The sequence below is a fragment of the Anopheles coustani genome, chromosome X, assembly GCF_943734705.1.
Source record: "Anopheles coustani chromosome X, idAnoCousDA_361_x.2, whole genome shotgun sequence".
NCBI lineage: Eukaryota > Metazoa > Arthropoda > Insecta > Diptera > Culicidae > Anopheles > Anopheles coustani.
Window position 1 is genome coordinate 8,867,729 of NC_071290.1, and position 11,380 is coordinate 8,879,108.

Here is an 11,380-nt window from a genome sequence, read left to right on the forward strand (position 1 = left end):
ATCCCACTTGCCCCAAAACGGAATAAAATTTAACAATATGTAACGCAAGGCAGGTGTGAAAGGCCATCCATTGATTGAACAATTTAAAAGGGATGGCGATGGACAAGAAAATCGTAGAATATTTTCCCCACGCCAAGAAAATTGCGCATTCGAACAGTTTTCGCTACATTTTGATGGTACAACAATCCAGTTGGATTTGTGAAACCCAGTTGTATTTGACAGTCGAGCCGCTGGTAACGCATGAGTGCACCGCGTAACGCTTGTCAACGCTGCACCTGCGGTGCCTTGCAGGAAATACCGGTATTGGAGTCTGCTGAATGCTAGTAGAACTAGCTTTGTACGTGCTGCGAAAGAGATTTGCAACGTGTGCCACCGTGTGCGACGAAACGAGAGACTTTTTTCGCCAATTTGACAACTACCGACAAGAACGACCGCCGCAGAATGTCCCTTGAAGAAGTAAGAACACTTCGTTTACGTTTGTAATGTCCAAACATATTTCTAGGTTACTTGAACCGCATTGCTTTTCTATCGTTGCCTTTGTTTCCCCTCCCCCCGGTTATCCTTGAGCCTTCGACAATCGACTAATCCTTTATTTGCGCTGCTTCCTTCTTTCCACGTGCGTAGAACTTCAACAAGGCCGTTGAGGATGTGAAAAACCTGAAGGCAACCCCGGCCGATGCGGACCTGCTGGTCATTTACGGGCTGTACAAGCAGGCGACGGTTGGTGACTGCAACACGGAGAAGCCGGGCTTCCTCGACTTCAAGGGGAAATCGAAGTGGGAGTCGTGGAACGGCCGCAAGGGCACCTCCCAGGACGATGCCAAGCAGGCGTACGTGGACAAGGTGAAGGAGCTGATCGAGCAGCATGGACTGAAGTAAAGCATCCTCGCTCCTCCTCCCTCTCCTCGGACTCTTGGTAGCTGCGGTTTGTGTGTTGGTGCGCGCACGTACGCTTGTGAACATATTTTTGCGGTACAAATTTAACCTATATTATCTACTACTCTTCATTTCGCACAATCTCAGAGTACGCCATCCTACCAGCGTGTAGGCATTTGAGAAGCGAACGGAAACGGAACGTTTAATTGCGTTGAATTCAGTCTCGAACTAACGGAAAGACTTAGCCCTTAACGATCAAGAATGATGATTTGAAATTTTGTTGATTTATTTTCTATTGATCTTTATTAAATTCTCTTTAAGCGCTTACGAAAGCAAAATACAAAGGAAACGGAAAAGGAAATGATATCCTTTTGTAATGTTTGTTTAAAAATACTGTAATATTTTGCTATGGAATAAATTAACATCACGAGTACGAACCGTCGGCTTGCAGCGTCGTTTCATTTGGTTGACAGAAAATCTGTAGCTTCTTCGCTTCAACAAATGCATATTTGTTTCTTACCTTCAGCGTCTTGGAGTGGGTCACTGCGACGCCAACCGCTGTCGGTTGTAGAACTCCTGGGTGAGCTCGCTCAGGTTCTGCTCGAGCGTGGCCACCTCCTCGAAGCGCATCGCTTCACGCGCCTGCCGAATGTAACCCTTCACGATATTGATCTGGTCGATGAGTGGATCGGCTGTCGAGTTGGGGTTACTAGCCGCGCCCGTCTGCGTACCACTCCAGTTGTCCATCGTTGAGATGGCGGCGGGCGCGAACCGGCCGACAGTCATTTCTGCCGTAGAGGCCGTACTGGAGCTGGACGAGCTGCCGTTGTTGTACGAGGCGGAGGACAACGTTGGATCGACGTTACCCGCCTGCAGCAGCTCGTACCGCTCGTACGCCTCCTGGGCCAGCATGCGCTCGCGTTCCTCACGCCGGGCCGTCTCCTGGCGCCGCCGGATCTGAATCTTTTTGATCTCCTCCTCTACCGGCAATGGTGGGATCGACAGCATGCACTCCTTGATATACGAGACGCACGCTAACCGGATGGCTTTCTTGAGCGCCTCCTCACGGCTGCCAGCTGCGAAGGGAAGCACCAGGACGGACTTGCTTATATCGTCGAGCCGCTCAGCGGTCCGTCCGATCTTCTCACGCAGGGCCGATGCGTCCGACAGGCGGAAAATCACGTCTCCTTCGTACAGACTATCCAAAATGCGACGGTACATCGGTATGTCGGGTTCTATGCCGGTGCGCTCGCGCTGCAGCCACTCGTACAGCCGAGTTATTGGCGGACGATCCACTCGCGAGTCTTGCATCTCCATCCGGTTCATCAGTAGGTGCAGGCAGTGCTCGCACACGCGGAAGCTCTCAGTTTCGTTGGCCGGTGCATCGATGCCTTCGTCTGGTCGATTCCGGGAGGTTGGGCTGGCCGGATTCGGCTGCACGATGTTCCGCGCGTCCTCGAAGCTGAGATACAGCGAGCAGCCATCGCACATGACCGAACCGCACACCCGGCAGTGATGCTGGCGGCGCGTAATTCCGAAGCTTTTTGCACAACTCGGACACAGCTTCACCAGCTTCCCGTCGATCCACGGTACCTTGCTCTGCTCGTGGCGCTTTTTGCCGTCCGGGTCGGTCGGGCAGCCGTCGAGCAACTTGTCCAGCCGGATGATCAGCTTGTTCGTCTCCGATGCGTACCGCTCCAGCCGTGGGTTGCGCACGGCCTTAAAATATGCCATGTGATCACACTCGCAGCCAACCACCTGGACGACGGTGGGCTGCAGCAGCGGGTTGTTTTGCGACGAGGCGGCCGTTGGGCAGATGCCGACGTCTGCACCTTTCACCCCCGACGCCTCGTTCGGGCTGTCGTAAGGGCCGGGTTTCTTTTTGCCCTTCTTCAGTATGCCCTGCTTGGCGAAGCTGAAAATTTCCTTCAACGACTTCAGCAGATCCTGCTCGTCCGAGTGTTCCTGCTCTACGTGCACCGTCAGTCGCTCCGGAGTACGTAGGTCGTTCTTGCAGATCGGGCAGAGAAAACCCTCAAGTATTTCGTTATCACTGTCGGTGCCATGTACAAAGCTAGAACCAGAGGCAGTAGCACCCTCGTCGCCGATAGGCTCACCGAATGGGTTTGCCATTGTATGTGTTGTTGTCGGTTACTGGTTTACTCCCCCTAGGGATTGTGCTCTTAGACCGAACTTTTGCCTTTACGAGAGGACTATTCCTTATTGGGCAGACATGACCGACGACGGTCTTCGCGCCAAAGAAGACGAAGAAGTGTTACTTGTATCCTTGCAGCCCAGGACAGGATGTGGAGGATGACTATAACGCTGTACTATTGTTTTGTTACTGTCAATTAAAATGACCTTCTCCTTGATGACTCACTAACGTGATTGACCGCTCTCTGCCGAGCGGTTCTGGACGGTGGGGAAGCAGGTCTTGCAGGGGAAGAAAATAAAGAGACCATAAACTGATTCCTGTTAATGTTAATTTTTCCTTTCCATTATATTAATTACCTGATCGATCATATGACTGACATGACGGGTTCAATCGCCAATCACGGAACCCGGTCGGAAAGGCAACCCAATGTTCCTACCGGCGTAGCTGGTCTTTCTTTCCAAAAAAGGAGGTTGTTGAAGCAGCACGCGAATACTTTCACGACAATCTCTGCCAGATAGGCCACTCCGTCTGATAGCAGGAAGGTTGCACCAGCAGTGAAGAGGAATATTATAGTTGTTTAACCTTTTTCCTGATTTAGGTCAATGTTTATCACACTCATACACACCCTTTTTACACTACGGTGTCTTCTGCTTTGCTGATTGGTGACCGAATTGCCACGCGGAAATAATAAACGATGGATTTCCTGTGGTGATAACACGAACTCGGAATTTCTCAGGATGGGATGCACAGACTGCGATCTTAAGCAATCTGCACCAGCGATTCATCGACAACGTACATGAACAACATACGACGAAAGATGCAGTTGACAGTCAGAAAAATGTGAGGGGTAGGACAATCGGCTGATTGTCGACGAACGGCAATTTTGCGTTTAAAATTCAAAGTGAACGTTGATGAGAATAGATAGGTATTGAAATAATCATTCGACGTTTGTTGTACATTTATTTTTATTTACCTGATAAAAGAAAAACACTCGATAAAATTGTTGTTTTAATAACTATTTGAGATCAACTCTTTGCATATGACAAGCAAGAGGAAAAACATGCATCAATTTACTCAGCCGGTACTCGTAGGCTTTGATTAATAGCTTGTTTGCTTGCTGCCAATGCGCAGAAATGATGAAGTGCAGCAAGTAGGCCGCTTTCATATAAGTACAATTCGGTTCGTACTGGAAGCTAGTTGATCACAAAGACTATGAGGGTTACGGCTACTTGTTTACTACTAGCGCTGCTGCTAGCGGCGCGGGTGGAGGCATCCCTACGCAACAATTTTGCCCCCCAGCCTAGTACCTACTGTCAGGCGCCCCGGGATAATGCCGTTCTCCCGCCGGATTTCCACGCGGCGTGCAAACGGCATAGTGAAGGCGAGCGCGATAAGCTGACACAAGCGTACGAGGTTCTTCTCAAACACGTGGCTGGACTTATGTCGGAAACGGGCCCCGTTACCAAGGCGGTGAGGCCTTTTCTTAATGCACTGGGAAGAAGGACACTTAATCCACCGCTTGGCCCTAACGCGGGGCTGCGTAAGAGTACGATGGTTGCGGCGATCGAAGCGGGTCGCCTCGCGGAAGCCATGACGCTGTACCTAGAATCGCGTGGCTGGGAAGATTGGCGCTCGGTTGTGGATCGGATCTTCGCGAAACCGCGCCGCCACCGGCAGAACATCGAAAATCTGATCGCCTTCGTTCGGATGCTGCCGGCGCGGCAGGAGCAGCTCGAGTTCTACCACCATCTGCGCAGCCCATTGGTGACCCATAAGTATCATGAAGGCTACCTCGGCGCACTGTTTGCCAACGGCGCCCGGTGGGTGGTGTTTGCTGACGACGGGAAAACGGTGCGCAATCAAACGGATGAGCGACTCCTTTGGACGACTATGGTTGATGCTGCTGGAGGGTATTTTAAGCGAATCTTTTTGTCAGCCGACAACATCGTCGATCTAGCTTCGCTTGACCGTGACTTTCCGGACGAGTTTACGATGCTTCTGCCGACGATTTTCAACGTCACGAAAAACGATTTGCGCTTCATAGACCCTTGGAAAATGATAGAGCTTCCATGCGAGATGGACCGATCACACTCGAAATTAATGATGTTCCAAGAAATGATCCTAGTGCTACAGCGTCACTTCACCTGGGTTAATCAAAATCATATTCATTCTCGTTGGCTTGCTCTAAGGTTTAAGGATTGCCTACCCAAGTTTGGAAAAGATTCCGCTAGTCAGAAGCTGATAAACAGCGTCAAGGATTTGTTTGGTAAATTCGAAAAAGGAGTGACATACGAAACGCTTATCAAACCTAGATAGTAAACATGCAAAAGAAAAGCTGAGCTGAGAAATAAAACTAAACTTGGAGAGTGTTGCTCAAATGGTTAAGAGTTTTCGGCATTGAAGACTGAAAGAATTGTCATACTTCGTTATTGTTTATTGACATGATCGCAAGTGTATGATTTTCGGTACCTTATCTTCCGTAAATAATCTACAAACACAGCATAGCGATCTCGTCCGGTTTGAGCTCTGCTCGATAGACACCTTCCACGGTTCCCCGCACCTGCACCAGGGATCGGGTAACACGCGGTCAGTGGGATAGTATTGCTCTTAAAGACTAGTAAATGCAATATCGGCACGTTAAATGGGGAATGCAGTTTTTGTAGCGAACGTTTTCGTGTGTATGTGAAGGCTGGTGCCCGTTCCACCCTACTTCGCACCCAGCATCAGCAGGTTCGGGTTTTCCAAGTAGCGCTTCCACAGGTTGGAAAAGCTGGCCATCGTGACGCCATCAATAACACGATGATCGGCTGTCCAGCTGACGACCATGATGTGCGCCGGTACAACCTGACCGTTCTCGTTGAAGCGGGGCAGGACGCGAGTTTGACCAAGCCCACCGATCGCAACCTGGGGCGTCATCACCACCGGGTGCGTGTAGGTACCTCCAATCTGTGGGACGAGGGGAGAAGGGAAAAGCGAATTCGTTACGAAATTCCAAGGGTTTTTAGTAATAGTTGCGCAGGACGTACGATTCCAATGTTCGACAGCGCGAACGTGCCGTTGGCAAAATCGTTGGGCGTTAGGGCACCCTTGGCACCGCGCTCCTGGAGCGCGTTCAGCTCGGTCGCTATCTGCAGGATGGACTTCTGCTCGATGTGCTTCACGTTCGGCACCACCAATCCCTGGGGGGTTTGCATCGCGACGCTGATGTTGTGGTACGCTTTGAGGATGACGCTTTCGTTCGCTTCGTCGAACGAGCTGTTCAGGATCGGGTATTTTAACAGCGCGTTAGACGCAGCCTTCAGGAAGAAGGGCATGTAGGTTAGCTTGATACCTTGGCTGGTGGCCTCCTCCTTAAGCTGTTCGCGCACCGCCACCAGCTTGCTAACGTCCACCTCGTCGCAGTACGCAAAGTGTGGAATTTTCTGGTGATATAAAATAAAGTGTCATAATTGACGAAAAGTGAATGATTTGATGTGGTTCTGATCGACATACCAGTGCCTCCGTCATTGATTTAACCATCGCCTTTGCTACACCCTTCAATGGAAGAACGGTCTCTGCCTGCTTCAGGTCGATCGGAGCCGGAGTCGTCGAGGAAGGCTTCGGTGCTGGTTGGCTCTTCGCAAGCGTGGGATGTGGCTTGACCGTGCCCTTCGGAATAACCTCCAGATATTCGAGTACATCCCCTTTCAGTACGCGACCATTGCGTCCCGTCGCCGTCACCTTCGCCAGATCCACTTTGTTTTCCATGGCGATCCGGCGCACAGCCGGTGTTGCCAGCACCTTTCCGGAGGGTTCCGGCCCGGAGGCACCTTTCTCACCCGCCGCTGCCGGTTTCGATTCGTCGTCTGAGCTATCGCTACTGCTGCTACTGCTGCCACTTTCATCCTCCGCTTCGTCTGCGACGTCGAAATCGAGCAGCGGCTTGCCGACCAGCGCAATCTCATCGACATCGTGGTGCAGCTTCACGATCTTGCCATCGTACCGGCTAGTGATGGTCACCGAGGCCTTGTCGCTCTGCACCTCGCACAGATTGTCGAACTGCTCGACGACATCGCCCACCTTCACGTACCACTCCTTCACCGTCACCTCCCGGATGCCCTCGCCGATGTCGGACAGATGGAAGGACACGGTGCGCTCGAGCATGGCACTCGTGTACAGCGATCGTTGGGCGGCGCTGCCCTTAGCATAAATTACCTGCCCGGTAGGATAAGCAGAGAAGTAGTTCATGAAACGGCCATCCACTTACTCTAGCAGACTGGAACTGATTGGATTTAATTCATTGCGAGGTTAATTAATAAGAATGATTAACCAAGAATTAATGGATGGATCAAAATTATCAAAAATACAATCTTTGCGTGCGGATTAATCCGATCGCAATTAAGGGTTCCATTACTCCTTCGGCCGACGGTTACGCATGCAACGTGGGTCGGTTTACTGATGGTCGATCTGATTGCGTGATTCCAGCGAGTAGCTGGGTAGATTGATTGAAGTCGGGTCGGAAACTGCACACTATGTATGACGCAAGATGCGGTGCATTTGTCCCGAATGATTTCTGCTGCTACCAGGCTAACCCGTTGGTTACAGATCGTCGTATGGCTTCATTCCCTGTAGCGGCGCTGTAGGACTTTGTATGCTCATCGTTAAGCGAACTTTGGCGAGAATTAGCGAGTGGAGACTAATGTGCACGTGTTTACTCGATCCATTTCAAATATTTGAAACTTGTGGATGCCTGCGTTTTATTTGCCTCCAGCGCAAGCATGACACTTGAAAGGCGTTTACTTCAATTGTGAACCTCTTCCGATTTCGGTTCGATCGGTTTACAATTTCAGCTGGCAACAGTGTTGACAAGCAGCAGAACATTCCAGCCGCGAAAGGGAAGTAGAAAAACACAACCGTGTTCCCCGCGGGATGAAACAAACACATGTGGGGCGCGACAACGTGTAGCGAACGAAAGTGAAACGAGCTGTTTTGAGCGATCAGAGCACGACCACAGCGACAACCCGCGGGACAGCTCGGATCAGCAAAATTGCTCGCTGGTAGGCGCCACCCCGTGTCCGATCGCCGCGAAAACATTGGCGGGTGCGTGCACACACACACACACACACGAGGCGATGCTGCTGCTTATCGTACATGTTGTTGATCGTGGGATGTCACCGCCGTCGTCGTATCAATTTGTTACGTAAGCCTGCGCCACAAACTCCCCTCAGCGGGAACAGGAGTTATGTCCGCGAGCCTTCCGTTTTCTACTTCCTCTCGCGCATTGTGTTTACTTACGGGCTGTCGACGGTTGGAGCCTCCGAGCAGATGCTGCCGCACGAGGGCAGCCCCGTAGCGGCGTAGGTTGATGAGTCCAGCCATGGTTCCGGAGGCAAACGAAACGGTTTATGCTTACGGACACGGGTTGTCGAATGTTGAGCGCTTTTCCTGACCCTAGCCTATGCCAACTGCGAGCGGTCTCTGCGGACTGACCGGTCTGTACGACAGGCGATCGGCGAACTGCGAACCTGCCTGGCCGAACCTTCGTCACGCTGGCTGATGGAGGTGCCTAATGTGCGAGCTGCGTACGTATCGCGTCGGCACTGAAGCGCCACTGTTGGTGTTAGTGGTCTCAGACCGCGCGCCGCACTGGATTCTGGTGCGGTGTGGTGTTCGTGTGCTTATTGCTCCAAGGCGCTAACACTCCACGTCCCAACATCGTTCTTCCGTATGCTCCAGCAGCTTGCTCCAGTGACAGCATACAACTTCCTTCATGACCGCGACGAAGGCGGCCCAGCTGAACCGGTACCGTTATCAGAGGTGTGCCCAGGATGGATGGAGGGATATTTTACGTACACCTTCCCTACCCCTGCGTGTGGTTGTGCTGATGACAAAGGCAACACGGAGGGAAGCAAAACAACCACGTGTTCGATTAGGCGACCTTGGAGCAACCATCTCACCAACCGGCAGGAATCGGGCCCCCGCCTCCTGGTTGATAATGGCCATTTGTGTTGCCGGTTCAAACATCATGCATGTAGAATCGTGCATAAACTCCTGAAAGCGAAAACAACCGTAGGTCGGAAGAAAACAACATGGAATTAGTAGGAAACATCGAACAACTAGCTTTACGATTTACGAGAAACTTATTATTATTGAAATATTTAATGTTGCAGTTTTCATTATAAAATTGATAACGGACAGATTTCTCTGGGTGGCACATTTTATCAGAAGCATAGCGCCCTCTGGTGTTGTGCTTTTTTATCGGAAGTAACTTACAAAAAAGCTACATCGACTGGTTGCAATCCTTCCGGTGACTCACATGCACAACACCTTCAGGGTCATTTAATCGTTTCCGCTGGAGGTGCTGCTAGAGACCATTATAATTACCATAATAAAAAATACTAGAATCCAACCAGTGGTAATTTTAACCTCAACACAATATGCGGTTTGATATCTCTAAAACGGCTGAATATTTGTTAAAATCCAATGGCATAATCCTAAAGATCTCAGGTGTGTTGTAACATTGTTTAAATTGAATGTATTGTTTTAATGGGCACATTTCATCAATTCATATATGACAAAAACGTCATTTTTAAATATAAAATTCAGAGGAAATCAATTTTGTTGGAAAGTGTCCAACTTTCGCTTTATTTCTAGCCCGAGTTGCTTCGTTTATGTACGAGTAAATGATCTGGATGTTTATCCAAAATGTTTATTTGAAAGATATTTGTTCTTTGCTGTAAAATAAAGTGACGAAAGGTTTTGAGCTCTTGAGACGAATAAAATATGTGGACCGATTGCAGCGACACTTAAAAGACTTTGCGCCTAATGGCAAGTTGCCGACTCATCGAAGAAACAGTAATGTTTATTTTTGTAATGTGGTGAAATAATGATTACTTATACTGTTGTGATTGATTTATAAATAATACGTTGGAACACGGCTCTTGGTAGATCGTTTGTTTGTCCCATTCTCTAAACCATAGCAGCCTCATGTGTCGCATAAGAATCCCGGACAAAAGCAACTTCCTGCCAGCTGAAGTTGCATGCAATTCGTATCAGTCACCAGCAAAAATGAACGTCCGGAAATAGCAAACCTCGCGGTGAATCAATTTCATCAGTACCATGGCAAACCAAAGGGCTGTGGTAGTCGCTAGTATTTTCAGCACCTTTATCGCTGCTTCGATTTATCGTTCGAATCGAATCATATCATTTGCGACCCCGAGGAAACGCTTATCGCACATTCTTTTCGCTTCGGTTAATTTTACGTTGACTGAACGAAGGTATGCTTTTCGTTGGGCAGACGTAAACTAAATTCCCATAGCCCAGAGTAGCATCGCCCTTTCAACTATGCAGCGGCTATGAATCATCGATAAAAGTTCCGAGAAATGTATGATTTATAGTAACTTCAAGCGTTTTGACGAAGCGAACGAAATAAATCCACTGGATTCTCAATACAGTTTTTAATTTTACGACTTATGTCTTAAGTATTATGACTTATACATTTCACTTAGTAGCCACTCAGTTCCAGAATAACTATGGTATGGAAGTGATGTCTTCTTAAAGATCTAAGTTTTGATGCTCAAATAGTCCTACGGAAATATGCGATAATCATAGTAACGCCAACTTTATTTCAAGCCTTAAGCCTAAGGCAAGTAACAAAGAATTGCTGGTTGCATCATACCTATTGTATACGAATAAGAATGTAGACATTTTGGGAAGTGGTTAGACGCAGATTAACAATCCCATTGGAGAAGAATATTCAAGCTATTCTAAATTGTTTGCAAAGATCAGGTAACTTTGTTGAAGTTCTGGAATTTTTATAAAAAAAATGCTATCAGTTTGGCATTACCTTACAGGAAGTACAGAAATCAACTCCTCAGGCAGATTTCGATACTTCCATCTGGCCGCCATTGATCTAGAAATATCAAAAAGACAGCACGGAATACTCCGATAGTTCGGATATGCCCTATATTGCCATCCTGAGCAATCGCTCGATCACCATCATCGCCGGGAGAGTTGGGATCAAAACCGTAGTGGCGATTCCTAGAAGTGAGCGTGTGAATCATGACACCATTTCCGTTATCACTGTTTCAACCTGCTTTTTTATTATCAGCACGATAGCGGTACGCAACCGTTGACTAACTTGCACAACCGCGAAGGGCTGGAGAACGAAAAGCAGACATCAGGAACGGTAACCATGTAGTGTGGAAAACCTAGTCTACCACCGAAAGGGTTACGGGATTGCGTTGTTTGCTGTAATCGCAAAACCCTTGCTGGCCCGGGCCGGGCTTCTTGTTGAGCTGGCAGGGATATGTGAGTGGGGACCGATTTGCCAGTTTTGGAGCGTTTGCTTACGCATTCCTAGGGTACGGC

The 11,380-nt window shown here is 49.0% G+C and overlaps 4 protein-coding genes across 5 annotated transcripts; 2 read left to right on the forward strand and 2 right to left on the reverse strand.

The window, feature by feature from the left end:
• The first annotated feature begins 257 nt into the window (after positions 1-257).
• LOC131268931 (acyl-CoA-binding protein) lies at positions 258-1,318 on the forward strand. The gene is made up of 2 exons (XM_058271228.1): positions 258-456; positions 625-1,318. Exons 1-2 carry the CDS (start codon positions 442-444, stop codon positions 877-879), a joined length of 270 nt encoding a protein of 89 aa, XP_058127211.1. The 5' UTR covers positions 258-441; the 3' UTR covers positions 880-1,318.
• On the reverse strand, positions 978-3,790 carry LOC131268930 (rabenosyn-5). Of its 2 annotated transcripts, none has more exons than XM_058271226.1 (3): positions 3,657-3,790; positions 3,388-3,559; positions 978-3,309 (listed from the first exon to the last, which is right to left on the reverse strand). In XM_058271226.1, exon 3 carries the CDS (start codon positions 3,007-3,009, stop codon positions 1,417-1,419), a length of 1,593 nt encoding a protein of 530 aa, XP_058127209.1. In that variant the 5' UTR covers positions 3,010-3,309; positions 3,388-3,559; positions 3,657-3,790; the 3' UTR covers positions 978-1,416. The 2 variants fall into 2 exon arrangements, with proteins under 2 accessions (XP_058127209.1, XP_058127210.1); XM_058271227.1 differs by having other exon boundaries at positions 978-3,341.
• Positions 3,791-4,242: 452 nt separating this feature from the next.
• On the forward strand, positions 4,243-5,400 carry LOC131269162 (uncharacterized). Its single transcript, XM_058271490.1, has one exon. It carries the CDS (start codon positions 4,244-4,246, stop codon positions 5,345-5,347), a length of 1,104 nt encoding a protein of 367 aa, XP_058127473.1. The 5' UTR covers position 4,243; the 3' UTR covers positions 5,348-5,400.
• Positions 5,401-5,458: 58 nt separating this feature from the next.
• LOC131268807 (lipoamide acyltransferase component of branched-chain alpha-keto acid dehydrogenase complex, mitochondrial) lies at positions 5,459-8,566 on the reverse strand. The gene is made up of 4 exons (XM_058271087.1): positions 8,306-8,566; positions 6,524-7,225; positions 6,058-6,453; positions 5,459-5,977 (listed from the first exon to the last, which is right to left on the reverse strand). Exons 1-4 carry the CDS (start codon positions 8,387-8,389, stop codon positions 5,738-5,740), a joined length of 1,422 nt encoding a protein of 473 aa, XP_058127070.1. The 5' UTR covers positions 8,390-8,566; the 3' UTR covers positions 5,459-5,737.
• Between the last annotated feature and the right edge of the window lie 2,814 nt (positions 8,567-11,380).